We start from the raw sequence: 14487 nt of genomic DNA, 5'->3' as shown, positions 1-14487 counted from the left end.
ATTCTGCTCTCAGTCCCGGCTGGAAAAAACTATAAACCCCCGAGATTCAAAAGTAGATCAGCGACCTTTGGTAGGAAGAGAAACAGTTTAGTACAAGAACAACAAAAAACAATAAATAACAGTAATAATGAGGGGAAGAGACGTGTGTAAGTCGCATGTGCTGTCTGTGTGTAGGTGTGTGTGCACATGACAACCAGAGCACTCACCAGAACATGACAACGACACATGGACAAGTGACAATGAGCAATCAGTTAAAAAAAACACACACTCATGCAGGCGGGAGGGTGATGGAGAAGAGGAGGAAGACAACACGAGGGGAACAAGGGGTCTGACTTTGCCTCTTTTCCTTTCAGCTGCAAAAAGTTTTACAAACAAGTTCAGTAACGTGTAATGAGGAGATGCCTGCCGTCATTAACAGCTGGATTTAACTTGTGATGCATTTACAGTACACCCTGTATTTGGGTTGCGCAGTAACCACGGCAACAAATTGGTCGGCAACGAGTCAGACCCTAACGAACGTGACACAATATGGCACAAATGGGGGAAATAGAAAGAGAGTGGAAGGGTGAGAATGCTGCTCACTTGGTTGTCGCCTGGGAGGCGGGGCATGGAAGCGGCCCTGCCGTGGCCTTCCATTGGTGGAAAGTGCTCGGTATCCGAGTAACCATCCTGCCCCATCTCTCTCATCTCTACCGTCTGCAAACAGAGCAGGAGAGCAGGAGATGGCGTGACTGGCTGCCGTGGAAACGAGGGGGGGTGGGCGGAGACGCGGGGGGCCGAGGGGCCCGGGGGGCCGAGGGGCCCGGGGGGGAGAACTGCTCAGAGGGGGAATTTAGTGAGTGTGTGTATGCTTGAGTTTTCATTCAGCTGTCATCTCTTAGAGCTTCGTGCTGTTTTTCACCTTGTCGGCATTTAATTTCTCTAGGCTATCATTCAAACTGGTTTGAATGATGTGCGAGGCCACTCTCTTCTATTCAACACCGGTGTTTAAACTTCTCCAGACCTCGTTTGATCAACGCGGGCGTCCGGCTGCGTCACAGGCCCGACTGACCGGCACAGAGGCCGGCCAGGCCCCGTGGGAGGTCTACGAGCAGAGAGGTTTAACAGCATGAGGACAGAGACATGAACCACTCTGAGGACGGAGGCAGGAACGACTCTGAATGAAACATGGAAACATTCAGATCGAGAGCTGTGTGAGGAGACAGGTTAGAGAGATGGAGCTAATCGCATAAGCGCAAAACGGGGAATCACGTTAGGACCACAGCTGGAAATCAGAATGACCTAGTGGTTAGGCATGAGAATGGTCTCACAGTAATCAGCTCTTCTAATCTACTACTTAAGTACTTACAGTATTTAAGATGTGGCTTTAAGTAATAAGTACTGTATAGTATATTCAACGTTATATATGATTTCTTCTTCTTGTAATTAACTGTTGATAATGTAATGATTGTGTTGTTTCAATGGAGGTGCCGTGCTGTATAGTACAGAAAACTGTAAATACATGATTATTTTGTTATTACTGTAACAGTTCATTTCACCTTCAGTGTCCTCAGCGCTTCTTTGAAAGGTCACTCAACAGAAACGATGCAAAAAAAGTCACGTGTAAATGACTGCTCATACAGATTTCCCACACATGAACATTAAAGGACGCAGGGAGTGTTTGCGCGGGGTCCTCGGTTCTACCTGAGAGTTGGTCATGCCTCCCAGCCCGTCCTCAGGGTGTCCCTCAGGGCTCCAGCTGCCGACCTTCTGGGACATCTCCTGAGCACGAGCCGTTACCCACGACTGACTCTGTGGGAGTCCGCCCTCCACAGGTCTGTGACGCACACACACACTGTCTATAAGTCACTCACATCAACCCAACCACTTCCTGTTAACAGTAAAACACCAACTCACAGGCTGTTGAGAGTTCCTGTTGTTTCAGGTGGAGGGAGGGTGTTGTTCAGTCCCGGACCCCCGTCCTGAGCAGGGGAAGGTGGCTCCACGCGCTGAAACAGTAATGCCGTTCGATTCTGTGTGAGATATACAACATGGCCGTCGCCAGCTATCAGGCAGACTGACAGGAGAATGCAGGAAGAGGAGCAGAGCAGCAACAGGCAATGGAAGAGTGATAAACTGGCAGCTAGGAAGGAAAAGAGACAGCCTCCCGTGACCCGACAAAGCGGCCACGCATCCAGGTCTCGAGCTCAGTAATCAATAACCGTTCTGTGTCCTCTGAAGATTAGTTGCCATATGATGTTAGTGTTAAATACTCTACTTCCTAAATACATCAAGAAAAGCGAAGGGATGGACGACGCTGCAGTCCTGTGGAGGGTAACAACGGTCAAATGCATGATCACACGGGTAAAACATGACATGTCATTCGTTTTATAGCAATGTAGCAAGTTGCTATGGTTTCATTGACTGTCATTATTGTGCACATGCTCGCTGGATAAACTTCTGCCACACAAAGTGGAGCCAGCCTGGCTCGTTTCTCCGCCATTCAAACCGGTCAGAGGCCAATAAATGGCTCCACGCTAACGTCGTGTCTGTAGTGGGCAAACGCGGGGATGGGTGCTGCGCTGTCTATGCATATTTAACAGTCCGACTTAACAAGCACTGGCGATGTGGTCGGTATCGTAACAAGCAGTCGATACAAGGCAGAACCCAGCTCAGCAGAAGGAGCCGGTATGAACATTCCCAGGATTTACAGCCAAAGGCACTTTGGGGACGGTGACAACAGATCTGCCTGTTAAAAAACACCAAATAGTCACAAATAAGCCGCTAATGTTTTTGTTTGGATGTCAATTTCTGAAAATAATTTGTGTCCAGTAGGGGGCAGCACCATGTCTGCTATCGAGGGCGTGTTTATTGATTTGATCCTCTGGTTGCTGCTTTGAGGCGACTCTGTGACCTGGACAGAGGTTGTCACAGCCCCGGCCCACATGATTAGAAGAAACAGCCCCGCAGCCTTGGCTTTCAGTGCATCAGTCTGCCTTCTGGTCTACCGGATGCAGGCTCGAGCGCAGAGCTAGTCTCCAGACAACAGTACCTGCTCATCACGGAGGGCCTGTGAGCGCTTGATCTTGCTCTGCCGGTAGTACTCCATGATCATCATGGCAGCGTAGATTTTCCCCACAGTCAGGTCTGTGGCTGCTGAGAGAATGACAAGTTACCCTGCAAGATTAGACCCTTTGGAATGGACCCTGAGCGCGACGAATGGTACAGAGTGGTACAGCATGCACACGAGCCGGGGCTCGCTCTCACACAGCCCTCACAAACATGAAGGTGAGCAAGTCTTTTCACACATCGACTCTTACTGTCTGGTTCATGTCACGGCTCAAATCATCATACTAACAAAACATCAGCCCTCCAGTAATTTGCAATCAACATCTTCCAAGCTGTGTGGTTGCATTAGAAAATATCATAATGCACAAATTAAAGGTTCTTAAACTTACTAAAACTGAAACATAAAAATGTTTTATCATGCAGCCACTAGCCACATGCAACAATAAGAGGTGTCACCAGAGTGAAAAGACCTCTATAGAGAATTAATCTATAGCAAGGCACCCTCTGATCTCAGGCACATTTCAAGGGGAAGTCTGGGACTGGGGGTGGTGTGTTTGTGTGTCTGTGTGCATCTTAATCCAACCAAATAGGGACGTCTCATTATTTGGTGTGTGCGACTGTTGGGGCGGCGTGCCGGTTGGGTCAAAGGGTGCGGCGGTGAGAGAGATTGGTTGAGAGAAGCATTCCTCGGGTGGCGGGTGAAGAGAAGCAACCTCACAGCGCTGGGCGGCGCTTGGAGGCCCGGTCCGAGCCTCGCCGCTGCACCGGCGCCCACGCTCTGCAACTTACCCTTGTGTGGCGGGACCAGCAGATCCAGCGTCTTCTGGGAGAGGTTGGGCCAGATCGCCATCATCTCCTTCCTCAGCTCGGCGTCCATCTGGTGCTTGTCGATCCCCCCTGGGCATGTTTACACACAAATACATGCACACGCATACAGATACGTGCACACACCGACATTTATATATGATACACAGATTCACGTGAAACACATGAACAAGCAGGCACAGAAAGGTACATTTATGCACACGCGCGCCATTCACCCAGTCAGGTTCACAGAGTACAGGAAGGGACATACAAACATGAAAACAGACAGAAGAAATGCTCATTAGTACATCTGTATGCAAACCGAGAGGGTCTCGGTTTCACATGAAAGCCCACTTTCCACAGCACTGCTGAGGAAACGTGAGGAAGAGGAAGAAACAGGACCAAAGGGGGCAAAAGAGAAACCAAACCTTCCGTACCCTTGGCGATCTTTATGTCCAGGGCTGTGCGGATCAGAGCCATGAGAGTGGAGTTGAAGTGGACGGTGTTGTCGTCAGCCACGGGCAGATCCATGCGGAGCAGTCTCTGTAGAAATGCCAGTCGGGGGGAAGCAGTGAGAAAATCAGAACGCAGTTGTGGCGGCATGTTTGTGGAACCTCCAGGTAACGAGGGGGAGGGGGGGGGATAACATGGAGAGCCTGGGTAAAGCGGACTGAGGAGCAATGCATGCAGCAGCCGCTGCTACGCTATCAATTACACAAATATAGAATTCAGTGTGGTGACAAAAAGCCCACAGTCGTGTACAATAAAAGCACCTGAGTGCCAGGATTGTTGAAATGCTGCTTGTGTTGTGGGTCGGGTCAACCACAGTCTTAAGGAGGACAGACTGAGCAGCAGCTGCTCGTATCCAGAGCTCCCCCTAGTGGTTTGGAGGTTCACAGTCAAAACAACAGAGACCAGGTGATAAACCAATAAGTCAAAAACAGTGGGGAGACTGTTCTAAAGAACACAAACACTTTGTTTCCTCTTTATTGGTTTGATCATGTACAGGTCTTGTTGGCTTATAATAAAAACAGGCAGTACGAAGACACATACCAACTCACAGCGGTGTTTGTGTGTGTCTAGTGACAGAAGACAGACATGCAGCACATCATGCCTCCCCCTAGACCCAGATTAACAAACTACCGTTTGATTCATCCACTAAAACTTTTGTAATCCCCGTCCCCCTAAACCCTTCTTGCACATTTCCACCCTCATGCGACATGCGATGCAAAGGCGTACGCCTCACAGGACAAGCAGCTGCGCAGCCGTTCACAGAAAGCACCCTCTGTTGGTGACATTTGAATGGGTTTCTGACTATCCTTGGAGGATATAAGAAAATTTCTACATGATGGGGCTTGGCTGGAATGGTAGAGGACGTAACTCTGTCGCTAATTGTCTGATGTGTGAAGAATGGGCAGAGACGTGAGGGTTAATAGGTGAGAGAGAGCAGCATTCTGTGGAATGTGAAGGGAAAACCATGGGCGTGTTTGTTTTGGTGCCAATCTGCATAAACGGCGTTCATAGTGAACGTAAGCGAATATGAAGAAATATTAAGTTTGTGAGACGAGTAGATGCAGTATGAGTTGAACAGGAAGGCTTATGGGAAATAAATGATAGAGAAACAACAAGCATTAAGTTAAGAGTTGAAGTATAGCAGAAGAAAAAGTGACCAAAAGTAGACAAAAGACAAAACTATGCAAAAAAACAAGAACAAAAACCGAAGCCACAGTTGGCTTAGCGTCAAAGCGTCCTGCCTGAAGGCTCCCAGGTCCCTATTAAAGAGGAGCTAAATGGATCATTGTTCTGTGGACTCGCTGGAAGGGCAGAGGTTCAGTAGGGGATGAATTCTCTCAATGGCACAGATAGTGGTGCGAGAGGTGGGGCAAAACCATGACATGGTAGAAACCATCAAGGGGCAGATTGGAAAGCGAGGGAAGCTTTGACATAAACATGCACGAGGAGCCGGTCAGGGGGGTTGAGAACGAGGTATTAGAGATTTAAGTAGCAGTTCAGGGAGGAGGCTTTTATGGAAATGGTCAAAAAATAGGATTATTTACTATATTGATGGTGGAGGTTAAAATAACACAAAGAAGAACACCGAAGAAGACGGAGCTAAAGGTGCCAAAACCTGGGTCAACGAGTACACGTTAAACCACTCAGGTCCTAATTAATTTTAATACAATCAAGTACAGGTTTCTGTATAATGCAGCCAAACAGAGTAGCCCGGGGATATGAATTTTTCATTCCCCGTCTATTAATAGTAAGGAACGTCAGTACTTTCTGGCCCAGGTCAGCTGGAAAAGGAGATCTGGATAAAGCAATGGTACAAAATGGAATGATCTCCTGTGCCTACAGGCTGTTTGGCCGGCTGCCCCCCGAGGCTCAGTGATCTGCCCGTGGTGATTTATAAGGCTGTCGAGCTGATCACAAAAGCAATTACGGGACTATGTGGTATGTGGTGGGATGTGGTAGTATGGAAGTAAATGTATTGTTATCACTGTATAAATACATATTTATATGTCTATTCTGATAACAATTGGTGTTTGATGAGCTGTCTGTGCTGGTTCTATGACAGACTGGGGCGTGTGCAGCGGGGGAGAGGGAGGGTGCACGGCCATGCAGAAGGCAGGTGAGGAAGTGTGTGTGTGTGTGTGTGTGTGTGGAGAGGGAGGAATATGCAGAGATGAGGGGGGGCTGGAAACAGAATAGAACTGCATTGACGACAGAACCAAAGGACAAAGGGGAGATTGGAGTTGCAGATAGAAGAGGCTGCTCGGGAGCTTGGAGCTGCTACATGAAGGGTGACAGCGAGAGAACTGCGTCTGTGTGGCAACCAAAGGCTCCCTGAGGAAAACACATCACTGACACAAGCCCTTCTGCTCTCTCTACCGTGACAAGCCACAGAGAATATCTATGTGCGGGCGATATGACCTATTTCCGTGTGTGCCTCTGTGTGTGTGTGTGTGTGTGTGTGTGTGTGTGTGTGTGTGCGTTGCATCCACAGGACGGAACGAGTCGGAGGACCTAAGTCTGGCGGACCTTCCGAGCCCTGCTGCACTCGCAGAGGGTGTCGGCGTGTGGGACGTGTTTGTGCAGCTCATCTTTGCCGTCGATGCTGTATTCGCTGCAAAGCGAGTCTGTGTCAGTGAGTCTGTGTGCGCGCGCCGCTGTCGCGGTGCAAACGAGCTGAGAAGGTCCCTCCTTTCGTCCCCTCCTGCGGATTCCTCCCCCCGGGTCTAGACCTTAAACCTGACCTGCCACCACACAATGCCACAACACCAACGAGGCCGCCCCAAACCTCCACAGAAAGAAACAGAAACAACCAATGGAACGACACTAAAGTTTACACCACGTTGAGCACTGGAAGCCCTGGGCCCCTCCCTCCTGACCCCCGCCACCCCCCTCCCCCCAAACCAGCGGACACCCATGGAAGGCTGGAGTGACGACGGGGGCCTTTCTGACCTTGTAGGCCACCCGTGCTGGACACCGCTTCCCGAGGCCTAGCGGAGGACACATGTGCCTGAGCATGTCATACATTTCCCTGCAACTGATCCTGCCACTGCATCATCAGCCAGTGCCACCACACCGTTAATAAGGGCAACGGGGAGAAACAGAGCGAGAAGAAGAAGAAGAAGAAGAGTGAAACGTGAGAAGGGAGCGGAGTTGGAGGAGGAGGAGAGTAGAAAAACAACAGACAGACAAGGTTACTGGGCTTCGTCGGAGAGACTGTGATCATTTGGCTTTTATACGAGCGATGTTAGAAAAAGAGACGGAGTCGTGTACATGACAGAGGAGACAACAGGAGGAAGATGAGTAAACATCCTCTTTTATCGAAGCTTCTGTGTTTGCACAGAGGAGCGGGGCGGAGTTCGACAGCAGGCGCTGAGCTGCCGCTGCCCGGGCGAGGGGAGAGGAGAGGAAAAGGGAGGGGAGTCAATGCAGTTTCTGTCTTTTTCCCCAACCCCCGTAAAACCAAGAACAATGCAACACTACAGTACAGGAGGCGACCGTAGTTTGCTCCATTACAGCCATGGCTCAAAAAGAGTTAATAAAAAAAATGAAAAATTGTTTTACAAGCTTTTAAAACTTCTTAGGGTGTATTTTTTTCATTTCATCTAGTGCATTTCTCATGCTTCTCTGGGTGTCTGCATTGTCCCGCACATTCTCTCGGCAGTTCAGAATGCAGGTCGGTAATGGTGAGAAACGAGTTATAAAGTTGAAATGAAAAAAGAAAAAAGAAAAATACAAAGCGGCATTCACTCCATTCCTGGATGCTGTGGCTAGCAAGTGTGCTTGAGAGGTTCTGTTTGGATGGGAGTCAAACCTTGCAGGCCACCCTATGTGGGCATTTCTTGCCCAAGCCAAGAGGCGGGTCGATAACTCGTAATAAACTGTACATGTCCTTATAATGAATGCGCCCGCTGCAAGAAGAATATAGGTGAGATAAGAGACAGACTCATACACAAACACACAGAGAGAAGACTCAACACTGGGAGGAAGAGCAAACAGTTTCTCAAAGTACTTTACATGTTTACTGAAAATGGAAATTGAGCTACACAATCAAACAGTTCACGTTAGCATTGTTGAATGTGATCTTCATTCACCTTCTCCGCTCTCTTAGTTCCACCCCCTTCTTACTGGCTGTGTATGTAATTAAGTATCGCTAAAGGAAGCTAAACAGCTAAAGGCTTAATAACCACTAGTGGTTCGGAGACTCCCTCCCTCTTAAATACACGTTCCATGCGTGTTTGTGCTCCCTGTCTTCTGTTCCCTGAGCGACCGAGTCCAGTGTCAGCGGGTTGAAAAACAGCATGTTAGTCAAGAAACAGTTTTATCAGAGTGACAATAATAGTAAATAAAGGTAATTTGCCTCAGTCCAAACGTTCAAGTTTCATTTCCCCTGTTTAAAGCAGATTCTGTGCAGTCTATAGGTCAGCATGAGGGCAACCGGGCACTGGAATGCAGATACCATGGAACTTAGCATGTCTACAGGTCAGACTGCACAGCTGGACAGAGGAGGCTCGTTCGTGGTGTAGACGTTGCCCATTAAGTTACTAGTATGCAGATTCCAGAGAGGGAGGATTTGGACGATGTAAAGGGCGTCCCAAGACAATTTACAAGTAAGGGGGAGGAAGGGAAGAAGGGGTCGTACAACTAGTTTCAGACAGGTCACAGCCCTCGTGCAGCTGTTTTAACTGGTTGATGGCATTTAAGCTATATTGCATTGATTAACTGACACAAATCAAAAAAGAAATGCTGAAATGAGTTAACAATTTTTAAGAAGAAAAATAACAATATCTAATTTAATAATTAATAATGAAATATTTCTAAAATAATGATACTAGGACCGTGTGTTCCTACGTAGTGTGTGTATGTATATCTGCACGTGAGGACTGTGATGTCGCCACTCACCAAGCAGCAGGATCATACTCGGCCCAGATCCTGACATACTCATCCAGGTGATGCGGTCCCAGTATGGACGAATCTCGAGTTAGGTACTCAAAGTTGTCCATGATGACGGCTACAAACAGATTCAGCATCTACACAACACAAACGCGACGATCACAACCGGTTTTCAGCTCGACGGGATGGGATGTTGGAGTGCGTGGTGTTGGCTCACCAGGAACGAACAGAAGAAGATGAAAGAGACAAAGTAGAGGTAGGCGACCTGGCTGCCACACTCCGGCTCTGTGTTCCCTGACAGGGGGTCGCACTCCTTACCCCCCAGGCACGCCAGCATGATCTCGTGCCACGCCTCCCCCGTGGCGCTCCTGCAAACGACACGACCCCGAGGTGAGAGGGGAGCTGTGGCGGAGTGTACACAACACGCTGCAGACCGCACCTGAAGAGGAGCATGAGCGCCTGGACGAAGGTCCTGAAGTTGTTGTGCTGATTAATGGCACTCTCGCCCTCTTCTTCAATAGCAATGTTTCCAAAGAGCTGTTGAATGCATCTGTACAGTTAATACTCGTTCACCTGTCACCTTTTATAACATCACTGCTACCGCCTTCATAAACACTGTCTCTATTATCCTCCTCATCCTCTCTCCAGTTGTCCATCTGCTTATCATCATTGTCCTTTTAATACATCCCAAAAGCACTGTTTAATATTTTAGCTTGAGGCTCTCACCCACCTGCATCCCAATGATGGCGTAGATGAAGAACAGCATGGCAATGAGGAGGCAGACATAAGGCAGTGCCTAAAGACAAAACAAATTGTCTGGTGTTAAGTTTGTACGTAGGCAGTGTCTATTTATACACACAAAACACTCCACAGCATATATGATTATGTATGATAGGCTGCATTAGTTCATGTCAACCTTGAAGGACTGAACGAAGGTCCAGAGCAAGATGCGAATGGTTTCTCCCTGCCTCAGCAGCTTGATGAGACGAGCTGCCCTGAAGAGCCTCAGGAAGCTTAGGTTGATGAAATTATTCTACAGCCAACAACGTAAAGAGAAAGGAGGAGGACAGACAGAGAGAGAGGCGGAAAAAGGGTTGGGAATAGAGGTTGAAGGAGCAGTGTGAAGCAGGAGGGGAAAGGGGAGAATGAGGATGGAATACAGGAAAGGAGGAGTTAGCTGTAGGGCAACAGTTGACCTTAGACAACAACATCAACAGAAAGTTAAAACTGAACGATCAGGAGCCGAACAAGTCAAAGCAAACTCAAATCAGCAAGGCCCCAACAAGCTTTTCAAAACAGTCAAATTAGATACAACCAAACCAAACCAAACAACACAGGGAAAAGGAAATCATCCAAAATGGAACTGGCTTCATCCAATTGATTCATGTAGTAGTCGTCGTGGTAGGAATGGTGCGCAGTAAAAGTGCAGGGAGGTTGGGACGCTCTCTGGGAAGGACAACCAAATGCACTAATTCTCTCCAGGCAACATATCCAATGTTTTATTTATTAATAATCAAACCCACAACATGCAGATGTGCAACAACAGCAGCAGATGCACTAATCGAAAGAACTGGCTGCAAAATCTCATGACATGCAGGAGTGGAATCCAATAAGGTCAGCGTGGTTGAAGGACAACCCGGAGGCGTCTTTCTCTTCTAGCTAGTTAAGCTAACCTTTGGAGGTTTTTAGGGTTTTTTATTGGGCATTTCACAATTTACTAGAGTTCTTCAACCACTTATATAGAACTATAGAACAATATAGAAAACTGAGAATTCATCAGGGGGAAATGCAGGCACATATAGGTTTTTAGGTTTTATATATAGTAAAAGTGCTGTGTGCGTTGGTGTGGACAATTAGCTCTAATAGGACATGCAAGGGGCAGCATGCTAGCATTAGACTAGAATATGGACCTGTCACTGTCATAGACACGTATCTGGGCCTGGATGTATGTCCATCCATGGATAAATACAGTAACCTATTCCTGTACTACACAGTATATATATATTTGAATGTATATATACACAGCAGATACTGTGATATTGACTGGTTAGAAAACTTAAATGTAGAAGTTCAGAGTTCAGGGTTCTGGTGATGGGCGTCAAGCTAAACGTGCACATTTCACACATGCAGTTGAAACGGATGCAGTAAAATAATAGCTCCAAAAAATTACAAACCATCTACATGAGGATGTTGCAGATATATGGTTTATAGCAGCCAATTTTTGGATTTTTGGTTGGATTGAAGAACAACCAGAGAGATTGACCAAGCCGGTTGTCATGGGTGGACACAGAGGATTTATAGTGCATTTTGATTGGACGGAATCACAGGACGCAGTAGATGTTGGGGACGGAAGGGGACGGGACAAAGTAGATAACAGCAGATCGTCGTTAAGTTTGTGGGCGATTTAAAGAAAGCATGAAAAAAGATAAAAAAGAAAGAAATCACCAGTCATTACATTGACAACATATGCAACAACACTGTACTGGTGTATTCACTCATGTCAAGTGCTTTGGATTAAGCTAACAACTCCATGTTCTATCTGATCACTTGCCATGTTGAGAATCAGCAGCTTGGACAAATGCAATTTAGAGCATTTCGCCTTGAGAGACAGATGATGTAACTAAGTCTGGGATTGAAGCGAGTATCAGGTTGCTCTCAGAAACTGGTTGCTATCAGTGGCTCAGGTTACCTGGAATCTGTCTCGCCCCACCAACTGGGACAATTATATAAGACTTTCAAGAGATGTTCACGCATGACTGAACAGCGCCAGACTCGACGCTGGCCTCTAACTCATGCTCACTGCTCTACTCTGCTGTGTGTCTGTCAGACAACAGGACAGACGTGGAAAAACCCTCAAACACACGCTGATGTTAAAAAAAGCACACACTCAGACACTGTTGATATCACGTTGCGTCTGTATGTTTACAGTTTGTAGTAGTGGCGTCTCAGATGCAAAATCCCGCTACTTACCCCAAGCTCCGTCACGAGAATGTCAGTAATGCTGCCCAGAACGGTCACGCAGTCAAAAATATTCCAGGCATCTTTGAAATAATTCTGGGAGCAGAAAGGGAGAGACAGAGGAGACAGTGAGAAATGTAGGGAAAAATAAAAGTAGTCATGGGAGTGAGCTAAAAGGGCAAAAAGTAGATGTAAAAAGACGAGTGAGTCCAATGATTGGATGAGACAAATGGGGCATCAGTGATGGGACGGATGCCAGCAGACAGGGGACGACCCATACTGCACCGGACGGCGACAGAACATACGTTATAAACCACAGTCAGACTGAATTTACATTAGTTTCAAACAGATTTATTAACAAAACTAAAATCATCAAAAGCTTTAAAAGGGCGACTCAGACAGAGAGACAGGAGTGAGAGGAAAATGCTACTGAGCCAAACCCACTGCCGTTCCTCCCGTACACCCACGTGATGCCTGCAGCCAAACTGTGCATTAGCCCAGTGGTGGGACGTGGAGCGAGGACGGAGGGCGGCTGTTAGAATGAGCCGGGCTGATGGACGGATGGACGGACGCGCAGGTACGGACGTCTCTGTGGCCGCTGGGTTTCTGGAAGCTAGTGTGTGTCAGCCACATCCAAATCCTATTCCGCTTAATCTCCACCCTGTAATCTTTGCTTCTCGTCTTACGCCTATCTGTCGTTCCCGCTCCTCGTTTTAATTAGTGCATCAAACGTCCCCCAGAATCATCCCTAAGCCATCGCCGTTAAGACTCTCCTTCAACTGGCGACGTTGTTCATTAAAGGGGTTAGAAACAGGTAATAAGGTCTGGATTTCATATTTGTTGAGTGAATCTCAACCGCTGTGCCAGATGCCATCTTTATTGTTGTACACCAGTGACAATAATCTGTTATTGGATTAAGTTGTTCCCATGCAGTGATGCTGGAACACACACACTCACCAGTGCTCCAAAGGCGATGATCTTGAGTACACACTCCAAGGAGAAGAGGGACGTGAACACGATGTTCAGGTTGACCAACACGGCTTCGTAGGTGTCGGAGGCGCCGTCATACTACACACAGGGAACACGTGCACACAGATGGGTCAGCGCGACAAGGGGAAGCTGTTTGCTTCATGTGTGTGGAAGCCATACCTTCATCATCAGCACCACTGTGTTGAGCGCGATCATGGCCATGATTGTGTATTCAAAGGGCGGTGACACCACAAACTCCCACATCTTGTACTGGAAGCTCAACTTGTTCTGGGGCATGTGGCGCGTTAAGGGCCTGGCGTTTATGGCGAAGTCTATACAGGCTCTCTGCAAAACAGAAAGGGACAAAACTCTGTTCTGTTTCCTGTGATGTGATTTTTAATACAATCTTCCCTATGAATCTCCAACTACCCCGACTTTTCTGCTCAGGAATTGTAATCCCTTCCTTCCAAAAACCCTCCAAACGCTCCTAATCTGGATCCGCCCTCGGTTCTTTAATCCTCCTTCACCTCGTTCTTTTCTAAACTGTAGTCCTCCATCATCTTGTCCCCCTGCTCCTGGAAGGTGATGATGATGAGAGCCACGAAAATGTTGACGAAGAAGAAGGGGAAGACCACGAAGTACACCACGTAAAAGATGGACATTTCCATCCGGTATCCTGGGCTTGGGCCCTGGTTCTCATAGGTCGCATCCACCGAATGCTTCAGCACCCTGTGGATGAGCGCATGGCAGCGTGTTAGCATGTTAGCATGTTAGCCTGTTAGCATGTTAGAGCGTGTGAAGGCGTCACATGCGGCTAACGTGTACTCACTGCGGCCACCCCTCTCCAGTAGACACAGTGAAGAGGGTGAGAAGGGCCCAAGCCACGTTGTCGTAGTGGAAATCGTATTTCTTCCACTCCCGCCTCTGCGCCTTCACTTCGTTATCGCGTTCGTACACCAGATACTCGCCCCTGAAACGCACCATCGTCAAAAATCATAAGCAAACAGATTCATACCCGAGGGGACGGGAGTGGATTGCGCTCAGTCTATTCCGACCTGCAGTCGCGCTCGAATTCTTTGGACTCGTCTGTGCAGTAGAAGAAGCGTCCCTTGAAAAGCTGCACGGCCACCACAGCGAAGATGAACATGAAGAGCAAGTAGACGATCAGGATGTTGAGCACATTCTTCAGAGAGTTCACCACGCAGTCAAACACAGCCTGAGGGTCAGGGATGGAGAGAAACACTTCAGACTCAGGATTCTCAGCTCCTCCTTCTGTGTGTCTTCTCTTTAGCGCCTTAAAAGCTG

At 47.8% G+C, this 14487-nt stretch overlaps 1 protein-coding gene across 21 annotated transcripts in view; it reads right to left on the bottom strand.

The window, feature by feature from the left end:
- Window positions 1–14487, bottom strand: part of cacna1aa (calcium channel, voltage-dependent, P/Q type, alpha 1A subunit, a) — a 49273-nt gene that overhangs the window by 7363 nt on the left and 27423 nt on the right. For 9 of the 21 annotated variants that reach the window (XM_055510973.1, XM_055510958.1, XM_055510957.1 and 6 more), the window contains 18 exons: window positions 14238–14398; window positions 14012–14152; window positions 13710–13911; window positions 13363–13527; window positions 13171–13281; window positions 12226–12309; window positions 10172–10288; window positions 9986–10051; window positions 9695–9792; window positions 9473–9623; window positions 9265–9392; window positions 8177–8273; window positions 4290–4395; window positions 3838–3945; window positions 3032–3135; window positions 1897–2012; window positions 1684–1816; window positions 583–696 (listed from right to left, as the gene is read on the bottom strand). In XM_055510973.1, the coding sequence (XP_055366948.1) occupies window positions 583–696; window positions 1684–1816; window positions 1897–2012; window positions 3032–3135; window positions 3838–3945; window positions 4290–4395; window positions 8177–8273; window positions 9265–9392; window positions 9473–9623; window positions 9695–9792; window positions 9986–10051; window positions 10172–10288; window positions 12226–12309; window positions 13171–13281; window positions 13363–13527; window positions 13710–13911; window positions 14012–14152; window positions 14238–14398 (2202 nt within the window). Of the gene's footprint in view, window positions 1–582; window positions 697–1683; window positions 1817–1896; window positions 2013–3031; window positions 3136–3837; window positions 3946–4289; window positions 4396–7314; window positions 7412–8176; window positions 8274–9264; window positions 9393–9472; window positions 9624–9694; window positions 9793–9985; window positions 10052–10171; window positions 10289–12225; window positions 12310–13170; window positions 13282–13362; window positions 13528–13709; window positions 13912–14011; window positions 14153–14237; window positions 14399–14487 lie in introns of all 21 variants that reach the window. The other 12 variants (XM_055510959.1, XM_055510961.1, XM_055510974.1 and 9 more) reach the window with 6 other exon arrangements.

This window comes from Betta splendens, chromosome 8 (genome assembly GCF_900634795.4).
Source record: "Betta splendens chromosome 8, fBetSpl5.4, whole genome shotgun sequence".
NCBI lineage: Eukaryota > Metazoa > Chordata > Actinopteri > Anabantiformes > Osphronemidae > Betta > Betta splendens.
This window is presented reverse-complemented; position numbering and strand designations above follow the sequence as displayed.